General features: G+C 44.7%; 1 protein-coding gene across 3 annotated transcripts in view; it reads left to right on the forward strand.

Moving 5' to 3' along the window:
* Positions 1–14,485, forward strand: part of KIF13B (kinesin family member 13B) — a 368,955-nt gene that overhangs the window by 162,470 nt on the left and 192,000 nt on the right. For all 3 annotated transcript variants that reach the window (XM_068280045.1, XM_068280046.1, XM_068280047.1), the window contains exons 6-8: positions 5,200–5,380; positions 7,721–7,808; positions 7,963–8,097. In XM_068280045.1, coding sequence (XP_068136146.1) covers positions 5,200–5,380; positions 7,721–7,808; positions 7,963–8,097 — 404 coding nt within the window. The remainder of the gene's footprint in view (positions 1–5,199; positions 5,381–7,720; positions 7,809–7,962; positions 8,098–14,485) is intronic.

Raw genomic sequence — 14,485 nt, forward strand, 5'->3', positions numbered from 1 at the left:
CATGCAGACAGCTTATGCTGGTGTATGCGCATTGTGCACATGGACACATAACATTAGCTCCCTTGTGCGATTGGTAAGATGCACTGTCTTTCCCAGGAGAGGAAGTTAGGATGTGTGCTCCCAATCCATTGATAGGTTTGATGCAATGAATGTGTTTGCATGTCTGCACTATGCATGTTACAGGGCCAGAGTTAGGACACCTATGTTTACCTGGGTACTTCTGCGCAGTATAGGTGATTAAGCATAAGAATGCATTCTTCTGTGAACTAAAACCCTGGCTTTTAATTTAGCTGTAGGGATAACAGTTGTGCCTGGATGAGTGAATCTGTGAATGCAATTGTGTGAACATTTGCATGTGAGTGTGCGAAGGGTTAATAGATTTTTGCTGTTTTCTAGCCACACCCCCTTCAGCACCTCCCTTTCCCTAATAATTTATTTAATGTCCTAACTAGAGGCGATGTGCCTGGATATATGTATGTTTATTCTTATCATTGACCCCTGTGGCTAGGGTCCAATTCGGTGCACTCCCCCTTCCCCTGTATGTTTGTCAGCATGCAGACAGCTTATGCTGGTGTATGCGCATTGTGCACATGGACACATAACATTAGCTCCCTTGTGCGATTGGTAAGATGCACTGTCTTTCCCAGGAGAGGAAGTTAGGATGTGTGCTCCCAATCCATTGATAGGTTTGATGCAATGAATGTGTTTGCATGTCTGCACTATGCATGTTACAGGGCCAGAGTTAGGACACCTATGTTTACCTGGGTACTTCTGCGCAGTATAGGTGATTAAGCATAAGAATGCATTCTTCTGTGAACTAAAACCCTGGCTTTTAATTTAGCTGTAGGGATAACAGTTGTGCCTGGATGAGTGAATCTGTGAATGCAATTGTGTGAACATTTGCATGTGAGTGTGCGAAGGGTTAATAGATTTTTGCTGTTTTCTAGCCACACCCCCTTCAGCACCTCCCTTTCCCTAATAATTTATTTAATGTCCTAACTAGAGGCGATGTGCCTGGATATATGTATGTTTATTCTTATCATTGACCCCTGTGGCTAGGGTCCAATTCGGTGCACTCCCCCTTCCCCTGTATGTTTGTCAGCATGCAGACAGCTTATGCTGGTGTATGCGCATTGTGCACATGGACACATAACATTAGCTCCCTTGTGCGATTGGTAAGATGCACTGTCTTTCCCAGGAGAGGAAGTTAGGATGTGTGCTCCCAATCCATTGATAGGTTTGATGCAATGAATGTGTTTGCATGTCTGCACTATGCATGTTACAGGGCCAGAGTTAGGACACCTATGTTTACCTGGGTACTTCTGCGCAGTATAGGTGATTAAGCATAAGAATGCATTCTTCTGTGAACTAAAACCCTGGCTTTTAATTTAGCTGTAGGGATAACAGTTGTGCCTGGATGAGTGAATCTGTGAATGCAATTGTGTGAACATTTGCATGTGAGTGTGCGAAGGGTTAATAGATTTTTGCTGTTTTCTAGCCACACCCCCTTCAGCACCTCCCTTTCCCTAATAATTTATTTAATGTCCTAACTAGAGGCGATGTGCCTGGATATATGTATGTTTATTCTTATCATTGACCCCTGTGGCTAGGGTCCAATTCGGTGCACTCCCCCTTCCCCTGTATGTTTGTCAGCATGCAGACAGCTTATGCTGGTGTATGCGCATTGTGCACATGGACACATAACATTAGCTCCCTTGTGCGATTGGTAAGATGCACTGTCTTTCCCAGGAGAGGAAGTTAGGATGTGTGCTCCCAATCCATTGATAGGTTTGATGCAATGAATGTGTTTGCATGTCTGCACTATGCATGTTACAGGGCCAGAGTTAGGACACCTATGTTTACCTGGGTACTTCTGCGCAGTATAGGTGATTAAGCATAAGAATGCATTCTTCTGTGAACTAAAACCCTGGCTTTTAATTTAGCTGTAGGGATAACAGTTGTGCCTGGATGAGTGAATCTGTGAATGCAATTGTGTGAACATTTGCATGTGAGTGTGCGAAGGGTTAATAGATTTTTGCTGTTTTCTAGCCACACCCCCTTCAGCACCTCCCTTTCCCTAATAATTTATTTAATGTCCTAACTAGAGGCGATGTGCCTGGATATATGTATGTTTATTCTTATCATTGACCCCTGTGGCTAGGGTCCAATTCGGTGCACTCCCCCTTCCCCTGTATGTTTGTCAGCATGCAGACAGCTTATGCTGGTGTATGCGCATTGTGCACATGGACACATAACATTAGCTCCCTTGTGCGATTGGTAAGATGCACTGTCTTTCCCAGGAGAGGAAGTTAGGATGTGTGCTCCCAATCCATTGATAGGTTTGATGCAATGAATGTGTTTGCATGTCTGCACTATGCATGTTACAGGGCCAGAGTTAGGACACCTATGTTTACCTGGGTACTTCTGCGCAGTATAGGTGATTAAGCATAAGAATGCATTCTTCTGTGAACTAAAACCCTGGCTTTTAATTTAGCTGTAGGGATAACAGTTGTGCCTGGATGAGTGAATCTGTGAATGCAATTGTGTGAACATTTGCATGTGAGTGTGCGAAGGGTTAATAGATTTTTGCTGTTTTCTAGCCACACCCCCTTCAGCACCTCCCTTTCCCTAATAATTTATTTAATGTCCTAACTAGAGGCGATGTGCCTGGATATATGTATGTTTATTCTTATCATTGACCCCTGTGGCTAGGGTCCAATTCGGTGCACTCCCCCTTCCCCTGTATGTTTGTCAGCATGCAGACAGCTTATGCTGGTGTATGCGCATTGTGCACATGGACACATAACATTAGCTCCCTTGTGCGATTGGTAAGATGCACTGTCTTTCCCAGGAGAGGAAGTTAGGATGTGTGCTCCCAATCCATTGATAGGTTTGATGCAATGAATGTGTTTGCATGTCTGCACTATGCATGTTACAGGGCCAGAGTTAGGACACCTATGTTTACCTGGGTACTTCTGCGCAGTATAGGTGATTAAGCATAAGAATGCATTCTTCTGTGAACTAAAACCCTGGCTTTTAATTTAGCTGTAGGGATAACAGTTGTGCCTGGATGAGTGAATCTGTGAATGCAATTGTGTGAACATTTGCATGTGAGTGTGCGAAGGGTTAATAGATTTTTGCTGTTTTCTAGCCACACCCCCTTCAGCACCTCCCTTTCCCTAATAATTTATTTAATGTCCTAACTAGAGGCGATGTGCCTGGATATATGTATGTTTATTCTTATCATTGACCCCTGTGGCTAGGGTCCAATTCGGTGCACTCCCCCTTCCCCTGTATGTTTGTCAGCATGCAGACAGCTTATGCTGGTGTATGCGCATTGTGCACATGGACACATAACATTAGCTCCCTTGTGCGATTGGTAAGATGCACTGTCTTTCCCAGGAGAGGAAGTTAGGATGTGTGCTCCCAATCCATTGATAGGTTTGATGCAATGAATGTGTTTGCATGTCTGCACTATGCATGTTACAGGGCCAGAGTTAGGACACCTATGTTTACCTGGGTACTTCTGCGCAGTATAGGTGATTAAGCATAAGAATGCATTCTTCTGTGAACTAAAACCCTGGCTTTTAATTTAGCTGTAGGGATAACAGTTGTGCCTGGATGAGTGAATCTGTGAATGCAATTGTGTGAACATTTGCATGTGAGTGTGCGAAGGGTTAATAGATTTTTGCTGTTTTCTAGCCACACCCCCTTCAGCACCTCCCTTTCCCTAATAATTTATTTAATGTCCTAACTAGAGGCGATGTGCCTGGATATATGTATGTTTATTCTTATCATTGACCCCTGTGGCTAGGGTCCAATTCGGTGCACTCCCCCTTCCCCTGTATGTTTGTCAGCATGCAGACAGCTTATGCTGGTGTATGCGCATTGTGCACATGGACACATAACATTAGCTCCCTTGTGCGATTGGTAAGATGCACTGTCTTTCCCAGGAGAGGAAGTTAGGATGTGTGCTCCCAATCCATTGATAGGTTTGATGCAATGAATGTGTTTGCATGTCTGCACTATGCATGTTACAGGGCCAGAGTTAGGACACCTATGTTTACCTGGGTACTTCTGCGCAGTATAGGTGATTAAGCATAAGAATGCATTCTTCTGTGAACTAAAACCCTGGCTTTTAATTTAGCTGTAGGGATAACAGTTGTGCCTGGATGAGTGAATCTGTGAATGCAATTGTGTGAACATTTGCATGTGAGTGTGCGAAGGGTTAATAGATTTTTGCTGTTTTCTAGCCACACCCCCTTCAGCACCTCCCTTTCCCTAATAATTTATTTAATGTCCTAACTAGAGGCGATGTGCCTGGATATATGTATGTTTATTCTTATCATTGACCCCTGTGGCTAGGGTCCAATTCGGTGCACTCCCCCTTCCCCTGTATGTTTGTCAGCATGCAGACAGCTTATGCTGGTGTATGCGCATTGTGCACATGGACACATAACATTAGCTCCCTTGTGCGATTGGTAAGATGCACTGTCTTTCCCAGGAGAGGAAGTTAGGATGTGTGCTCCCAATCCATTGATAGGTTTGATGCAATGAATGTGTTTGCATGTCTGCACTATGCATGTTACAGGGCCAGAGTTAGGACACCTATGTTTACCTGGGTACTTCTGCGCAGTATAGGTGATTAAGCATAAGAATGCATTCTTCTGTGAACTAAAACCCTGGCTTTTAATTTAGCTGTAGGGATAACAGTTGTGCCTGGATGAGTGAATCTGTGAATGCAATTGTGTGAACATTTGCATGTGAGTGTGCGAAGGGTTAATAGATTTTTGCTGTTTTCTAGCCACACCCCCTTCAGCACCTCCCTTTCCCTAATAATTTATTTAATGTCCTAACTAGAGGCGATGTGCCTGGATATATGTATGTTTATTCTTGTAACAACACAGAGACATTCCAAGCTGCTCTGCACCACTCTGCTGTTATCTAACAGCCTTTGATGAACTGAAGCCGTAGTACTTCGGTAACTTAAAGAACCTGTACCACACATGGGAAAATATTGATGAATTAGCACAGTGAAGTGTAAAATACCGAATGCGGTATTTTAAGGACTGGGATTTTGTTATCGAACACCCTTTGATGAATTGAAGCCTTTATCTCTTGTGGAGAAGACACTGATTTGTTATATCAAATTTTCTATGAAAGTTTAAGCTTCCCTTTAAGCAAGAATCCCTCTTTCAGGCTCGGGTAAGTCGTACACGATGATGGGCACCGCCGACCAGCCCGGACTGATCCCCCGACTGTGCAGCACTCTGTTCGAGAGGACGCAGAAGGAAACGACCGAAGAGCTGAGCTTCAAGGTGGAGGTTTCCTACATGGAGATCTACAATGAGAAAGTGCGGGACCTCCTGGACCCCAAAGGGTAATTTTTGTTGCACTTGCATAGAAGGGCGATTTACTAAAACTCACGTGCTGCGATACGCATTGGCATAAGTGGTGCCATTTTGATTTCAAAGTTTTTGCCATCTATTTAGAAAGGGGTCCTTTACAGTGAGAGTGGTTTAAATGTGGAATATCTCTCCTCAGAAAGTAGTGATGACAAACCCTATATCTGCATTAAAGGAGGGCTTGGATGCTTTCCTTGCATTAAAGGGCATCCACGGTTATACAGCAAAGTCCCCGATATCTGAAACTCAGACAGTCTCAACTAACCGGCATACTTGAGGGGGATAACATGAGTGCTTGGGGGGGGGGGGGGGTTGCAGGGCACAAAATACTTAAAGCCTTTCCAAGCGCCAACTCCTACCCTTCCTCAATCTCCCTTCGGCTTTCCGGCATCCATGAACGGCTCCCGGCGGGTCAGGTGACGCGCCAGGAGACACCGGGAGCCGTACACAGAGGACGTTGGAAAGCCGTTCTTTTGGTCCGGTTGTTCAAGCAACCGGCAAACACATGTATCCGGCATCACTAAGCCCCTGCCTGTGCAGAATACCGGGGATCTTTCTGTAGTTACTGGGTATTTTCTGGGAGACTTGATCCAGGGATTTATCTGACTGCCACCTGAAATCGGGAAGGATTTTTTTCGCTTTTAAGGCTGATTGGCCCAACCCTTGTAGGGTTATCTCCTTCCCCTGAATCAACTGGGATATGTGTGGGTCTAGGGCAGTGGTTATTTTTTCTGGTTGGACTTGGACGGATGTCTTTTTCGTACCTATGAGTCACCCACATGTTCGACCATCAGGGCTGTGGATTCGGTACAAAAATCTTCTACAGTACCTCCGACTCCTCAGTTTATGAAACATCCGACTCCAGGTCCCCAAAATGCCCCCGACTCCTAAGTCTAATACTTTCCAGGGCTGTAGATTTTGTTCAAAAATCATTCAACTTCCGACTCCTCAGTTTATGAAATCACCGACTCCAGGTACCCAAAATTACTCCAACTCCGACTCCACAGCTCTGCCGACCATCCATAACCCAAAAATGGATAACTAATGCGTTCCACTACTTCTTCTCATTACTCTTTTGCAGTTTGTGGTCTAAAATGTTATTTTACAGTAAAAATTCTCCTGGATTTTTATATAGTATTGTCTAAGAAAACTGATTACTTAATCAATTATTTGATGGACTTGTTTCTGAGAAAAGCAAGGTGCAAAAATGAAATCATGCCTAGCAGAGGATGGTTTCGATCCATCGACCTCTGGGTTTCATTTTTGAAAGTGCGAGGGGAGTCAAGCTAGATACATTTTTTGCAGACAATTTTTGCGGAATGCCATTAGATACATCCTGTTTGTATCTAATGGCATTAATCCATGGGAAATAATCCATATTCAGTGTGCAGTTAGTACAGTGGGGCTGCTAATCAGTGGCTGTTACTGCTACAGTGGTGGCAGATAACTTACAGGCGAGCAAAGGGGGAGGTAGACTGGTGACACAAGGTGACCCCTGCATGTGGCACTGCAACTACAACCTGCTGGCTGTACGGAATAATCAACTCTCGTGAACTTTAGGGGCCACCAGAAAAGGCTCGGCTGGCCGCATTTGGCCCCTGGGCCGGACTATGGACATGTCTGATCTACACCCTCCAGTGGAACTGCTGTGCATTGCTACAGTCACATTTTTAATATTTATTGGTACTGAGGGCCACTCAGCAAATGCATGCCTTGCCAGTGGTGCATGAAATGCTTGTGTAACCGCTACCTGCATCTGCCTTCCATTCTCTGCTCTTCCCCCTCCCACTCCAGTACTCCTATTTGTAATGCTACGGGAGGTGGAGGCATGGCAGCACCGAATCAAGTAAAACCGCACCAGAGATTTCAGTGAACCAAGCGCCGCCATAGGCCGTAATGGGAATTGCGCTCAAACTGTAATTTGGGTGCGATCAAAAGACGGAACACAAATTACTATAAAAACCGAATTATGTCTTACCCCACAGTCCATGGCCCAGGCTGGGAAGGGGTAATGGTAATTAACGCCACCAGGACATTTGCAGGAGCAGGGTGAGCCGTTTTTTGACTTTGCCCTGCGCCCAAATTTCCCAGCAGTTTTATTCTATGTACGCTGGCAGCACCAATCTATGTGAAGCTGGTGTACATATGGGCAGCAGGGGGAGCAGCATTGATCTGATTGTTTATATTGTAACTTGCAGCGCCGTACACACTCAGGCACGTACAAACTAGTCACAGCATCGGAAACAGCCCTGCATGTGTTCTCTAACTTTGTATATTTACATTTCTCCTAACTCTGCTCTCATCCTTCCCCTCAGGAGCCGGCAGTCCCTCAAGGTCCGGGAGCACAAGGTTCTGGGTCCTTATGTGGATGGCCTTTCCAAGCTGGCCGTCGCCAGTTATAAGGTGCGATCATATGATATTTCATAAGCGCTAAAATCAGATCGGTGATCAACATGAGCGCTGCTCAGTGCAGCTTGTAGTATGGGAATTGTGGGGATTTTATATCGTTGTGCCAGTGAAACTTGCCTCAAAATGTTTTAACGTATCTATGTTTCAGGACATAGAATCTCTTATGTCGGAAGGGAACAAGTCCCGCACAGTGGCCGCCACCAACATGAACGAGGAGAGCAGCCGATCGCACGCCGTCTTCAATATCATCCTCACTCACACCATCACAGATGTGCAGTCAGGGGTAAGCAGCCTCACCTTCTTCCTATCTCATTTGTTTCTTTTACTAGCAGATGCTTCAGGACCATGCATATTACAATATATGGCTTGTCTTTCAAAGCTAGTTTCTGATGCATAGTAAATTTGTACTCCACCATTCTTGTGTACTTTGACAGTTGACACCTTCTGGAATGAATGAGGAGCGATTTTGATTGGCTCCTGATCACCTGTGTTATGGGAGGGATGAAAAAAAAAAAACTCACAACAGTGGTTTCCTTTTCCCATTTACCTTGGTATATTGCTATTCCTGCCCAATTTTTGGGTACTCTGCTTCTTCACGTTGTCCTCAATAATGTAAAATCCGTTACAGACTGGCAAGGGTGGGGGACCCCCTTTCTCATTGCAATGGCAGAACTCCAGTGAAGTGATCTCACCAGCAATGTCCCTAATCCTGCTATTTACAGTATGCCATCCAATGTGGCCTTATCCAGATAAAGGCATTCATCTAAGAATCCATCTGTTTGGCAAGGATCACTTGCATACTCCTCCCACACTGGCATTGGGTGTCCTAAGATGTGTAAGAAGCTCTCAGGAGAATAGACTCCCCCACCCCCACCACATCCCAAAAAGTGAAATAACTATCTTGGGTGGGACAACCTTTTTTTTTTGGCCTGCGGTTTATGGGCAGCTGACAGATCGCTCTCCGGTCAGACTCTTGGTCGATCTGCCCATACATCATCTGATGTATGGGCACCTGCCTGCCAGCATCATCCAAGCTCCAAGGTGAAGTTTCTTGTGATGGTTATTTCCAGAGCACCTGGGCACATCTGATGCCCTTTGTGTGGTCATATTATGCACGTATATCTTTGCGTAAGCTTCCCTGTTTAACAGCCCTTTTATAATTTTTAAAGGGATACTTAAAGAGGAACTCCAGTGAAAATTGTGTAATAAAAAAGTGCTTCATTTTTACAATAATTATGTATAAATGATTTAGTCAGTGTTTGCCCATTGTAAAATCTTTCCTCTCCCTGATTTAGATTCTGACATTTATCACATGGTGACATTTTTACTGCTGGCAGGTGATGTCAGTGGAAGGAGAAGCTGCTTGCTTTTTTTTGGCAGTTGTAAACAGCTGTAAATGGCTATTTCCCACAATGCAATGAGGTTCACAGACAGGAAACTGCCAGGAAAATGGTCCTCACGGTTTCCTGTGGGAGGGATTTCACCACAATATCAGCCATACAGCGCCCCCTGATGATTCATTTGTGAAAAGGAATAGATTTCTCATGTAAAATGGGCTATCCGCTACTGATTGGGATGAAGTTCAATTCTTGGTCATGGTTTCTCTTTAAGCCATGCTTAAAAAAAATCAGTTTTACTTTCCTGGGGCTTCTACCAGCCTCCTGCAGCCGTCCCGTGCCCTCGCAGTCACTCACGGATTTTCTGGTCTCCCCCCTCTAGTTTTGTTTTTGCTGTCAGGCCTGGCCACGTGAAGCCTTCTTGCGAATAGGAACTCGAAGAAGGCTACGCGTGGCCAGGCCTGCGCAGTAAGCCTGTCGGCGAAAACGCAACTAGCTGGCGGCGGGGGACTGGAGCAGCAGTGAGTGACTGCGAGGGCACGGGACTGCTGCAGGGGGCAGGTAAAGCCCCAGGTGAGTAAAAATGATTTTTAAAACATGGCTAAAGTATCTCTTTAGAAGAATAAAGGTAGCCGGGTCTCCACCTGGATTTTTGATTTTAGCGTAATTTATTGCATGGTATCATAGCTACAAAGCTGTCAAATGCCGTTGACAAAGGCTTGCGTGCCGAAACGTTATGCTATTTTGTGGCTATGATACCATGCAATACATTACGCTAAAATCCCAAATTCACGTGGAGAACCGGCTACCTTTATTCTAAGTGAGTATGCCCCCCTTGGGGATCGGTGTACTGCTGGTTGACTCCCTGGTTTCGATAATAGTTTTTTATGTGGTTTGAGCAGCAGACCTCTTTCTACTTAAAGTGGATCCGAGATAAAATTTTACTCATTGCATAATGGTTTTCCTTTCATATAGTTTATGGGGCATTCCTCAAGCCAAATACTTTTTTCTTTTAATATTCTCATTCCCTATAAACTAAACAAGCCTCGCCCACAGCTTTTTCAGAGTGCCTTGGCACTGTAGCAAAGGCTTATGGGAGCTCAGTCTGGACAGGAGGAGGAGGTTACTAGCCAGAGATTTCAGAGGCAGAGGGGAGGAGGGAAGAAGAGACTGAATGTCACAGGCTGAGGGCTGGAGAGGCTATCGGCTTCCCTGTGACCATGTGACAAACAAAACATTGTAACACAGCAATACATAATCCTAAACAGTTAAAGCTGTTTGCAGCTAGATTTGTTGTGTAAATTATCTAAACTTTAGATAAAATATATAGACACTTGTTATAGTTATTTTTTGATTTTGGGTCTGCTTTAAAGGGAACCTGTACTGAGTAAAATTATTTAAAGAGTAACTGTTAGCCCCAAAAATGAAATTTAAATCGCTATTGCAATGTTTTATTTACTTTTTAAGGGAGCCAAAAAGGCAATGCAGAAGTTAAAAATCAATCTAATTTTTTTTACTATGTAGCCTTTTCCCCAAGCTCCTAAGGAGGACGCAAAGCCGCATAACAGATACTGATGAGCATGCAGAGCATGCCTATGTCTGCCCGACCCCCCCTCTCCCCCCCCAGGACCCGATATATTCTCACCCCAAACAGCTGACACGGAGAGAGAGCGGGAGCGGAGTACATCTACACACTTCCAGCGCCGCCACCGCAGAGCAGCCGCCGCCGTGCATCTCTCTCCTGCTCGTGATTCTCTCACATGTGACTCGGCTGCGGCTGCTCTGCGGTGGCGGCGCTGGAAGTGTGTAGATGTACTCCGCTCCCGCTCTCTCTCTGTGTCAGCTGTTTGGGGTGAGAATATATCGGCACCTGGTCCTGGGGGGGAGAGGGGGGTCGGGCAGACATGGGCATGCTCTGCATGCTCAGCAGTATCTGTTATGCGGCTTTGCGTCCTGGGGAAAAGGCTACATAGTAAAAAAAATTAGATTGATTTTTAACTTCTGCATTGCCTTTTTGGCTCCCTTAAAAAGTAAATAAAACATTGCAATAGAGATTTAAATTTCATTTTTGGGGCTAACAGTTACTCTTTAAAATAAACACATGAGATAACTTCAAATGAACATTACATAGTTACCTCGCCATCAGTTCCTCTCAGAAGCTCAGCATTTTCTTCTGACAATAATCCCTTCCCGTTCTGACAAGATTTTGTCAGAACTGAAATATATCAGTTGCTGTCAGTTACAACTGAGAGGAGAACTGATGTGTCCATGTTTCCCTATGGCTTAAGTGGGCGATGTTACAGTTTAACTGTGTGCTGACCAGAAAGCTGTTATGGTGTAATGACCATTTTGAAAATGGAGGACGGAGAATTCCATCGATCACAGTGGACAAATGGGATGCAGGAGAGGAGAAAGAGATTGCGGAGTAGACTACACAGGAGGTAAGTATGACCTGTGTATGTTTATTTTGACTTTTAATTTTCAGTTCAGGTTATCTTCAAGTATCTCTTTAAGCAGAGCTCAAGACAAACTGCCAAAGAAACTGATTAAATAAAGTACATATTTAAAGAGAATTTTCATTTCCTGGCTGTGTGTTCAGAGGCTCCTAACCCTGCAGAATGTCACAATCTTCCCGGTGAATATTCTGCTTTGATGTCATACAGCATCATTTTGTTTGTGTCCCAGAATCAAGGGTCTATTTCCACTTGGGAGTGGGCTCAGTTTCTGAATGACACGGCACCTGTGCTGCTGCGAAGCTGTACCTGAATCTTTATAGCTGTGCTATGCATGTAAACTGCAGCATGCTGTCCAGAATCGCATCAGTATAGGATTCAGATGGCATGCCATTGATGGAATAGGCAGCGTTTCCCCTGCGACTCAGATGCAGTATTCTGCAGTAGTGGAAATGGGCCTTTCTGGAGGCATCCCCACATTGCCTTCGCTTAACAGACTGCAAGGTTTAGGTAAGTGGGGCTCTTATAAAAATAAAATTCCAGAGGAAAACTCTAAAGAGCTTCAACCCAGGATTGAACTTCTTCCCAATCAGTAGCCAATTTCTCCTTTATCAGGAGAACGTTTTCTCAAATACATCATCAGGGGCACCTGCATGACTGATATTGTGATTAAACCGCTCCCAGTGTGATGTCAGGACCATGGCACTGACAGTTGCCTGCAGCCATTGTGGGAAATAGTGTAATGGTTAAGGGCTCTGCCTCTGATGTAGGAAACCTGGGTTCAAATCTCGGCTCTTCCACTCAGTAAGCCAGCACCTATTCAGTAACGAGTTCTTTGGGCAAGACTCCCTAACACTGCTACTGCCTACTGAGTGCGCTCTAGTGGTTGCCTCTCAAGCGCTTTGAGTCTGACAGGAGAAAAGTTCTATATAAAAAAGGAATTATTATTAAAAAGGAATTAATAACCGTTGTGTCCAACTGCCAAGTAAGCAGTATCTCCCGCAGTTCATAGAACTTTCAGTACTCCTGGTTTCAGTATCAGAAACACTTCCTGTATCTGTATAATTGTATTTAGCCCCACCCTCAATTGATGCTTAGCCTAGTCCAGAGTTTCTCAAACCTTTCCTCGTGACTCCCCAACTGTGCATGTTTTGCAGGCGACCTCACCTATGCACAGGTGGGGTAATTAGTGTCTGTTACCTGGAATCTGCATAGCTGAGACACTAATTACCCCACCTGTGCATAGGTGAGGTTGCCTGCAAAACATGCACAATTGGGGGGGGGGGGGAGGTCACAAGGACAGGTTTGAGAAACACTGGCCTAGATGTTTAGTTATGCAGAATTCTCCTCTCAGAGCATTCTGAGAAACCAGAAGCCAGTAAACACTGACTAAATCATTTATAAATAAATATTGTAAAAACAATAAGCAATATATTTGTCACGTTATTTTCACTACAGTTCTATAACCTTCTAAAATATTCATAATTCTGTCCTGCCAGTTGTTTGACTGGTTATCTCAGCCAGACACAGATTGAAGTACTTCTGCTGGCTTTATTTCCAAGTCCATTAGGTACTTATCCGTTAGCCGGGCGCATCCGGCAGGTGGCGCTAATTACTATTCCCCCTCCAGGCCGACATGGATAGTAGGGAAAGCTGTAACTCTGGTGGAGTTTTGTCGCCACCTAGAGGATGCGCCCGGCTAACGGATAAGTACCGTCCATTACATTGAATGAAGCTATACCTGGATTAAATGCTTCTATTTATGTTAGTCTGGAGAGTTGTTGTCTGGCAGTCTCCGTTCCCGGGCAGCCACGTTCGCAGTGCCGGAGATCGCTATCCCTGCGGCTGCGTTTGCAGGGTGATTCCATGCGCGCCGCAGTATGAGTGCATCGCATTGTCATCCCGCTCAGATACTTCTGTGGCACATCTATCACTCTTCAGATGATTAGATTACTGTACAGAGAGTCTTCTGGCTGAAACAGACACATGCTGTTACTGAGGAACATCTGAGTGTCATCTGCTTCCTTTCCATCTGCACACAGTGACCTCTGTCCCTCAGCCATAAATATCTCCCCGCCTTTGTCCGACACTTTATTGGGGCCCCCCCACTTCCTCCTCACAGCTTACAAGGCCACTTATCCTGCAGCTGATTAATAGGCTGGCAGCCCAGGCTGGAATGCTGTCCAGATTATGTGTGTTGGGCTGCTTGGGATTCCTCCCTTACATCTGTAGGGCTGCTGTTATGAGCCGCCCATTTATTAGATAAGGAGGGTGGAAGCTTATTAACCTTACCAGCTGTGCATGCTTAAAGGAATACTATCGATGTATGCATTTATTTTTAAATGCTGTATGTTGTAGCACACATTAGGACAAGTACTAGGAGCAATTTGATTCCTCACACAGCTGTTCCTCTCAGCTGTAAAATCCTCCCTCAGTTTTGGCCGTCAGTGTTTGATACAAATGTATCTATATGCTGAGGGCTCCCAGAGGGCTAAGCCCATGTCTGCACAGGGGAGTTGCTATCAACTCCTCAGTTTATAGTTTAATTATCACCTTGCTGAAAGAATCTTATTGATATGGTGGTAAGGGGTTAAAGATTCTAGCAATGTGTGATTATTATCTTTGCTTCTCTTGACTGATAAAGATACTAATAATGCTAATTGTAAACAGTGGTCTGCCCCTCTCAGCAGCTTGTAAAGTGGATGCAGCCTGGAGTGAATCACCACAAGCAGGCAGCCAGACTGAGTGTAAACACAGACTATTGTTTATAGCTAGTTATATTCCAGCAATATTCCAGCTCATTTAGTTACCTGTTACCACCTCAGATCAGCCTATTTCTCCTCATGTCTGCTGCATGCTGTGAGTGACACAGTGAAATATA

The sequence above is a fragment of the Hyperolius riggenbachi genome, chromosome 4, assembly GCF_040937935.1.
Source record: "Hyperolius riggenbachi isolate aHypRig1 chromosome 4, aHypRig1.pri, whole genome shotgun sequence".
NCBI classification, from domain to species: domain Eukaryota; kingdom Metazoa; phylum Chordata; class Amphibia; order Anura; family Hyperoliidae; genus Hyperolius; species Hyperolius riggenbachi.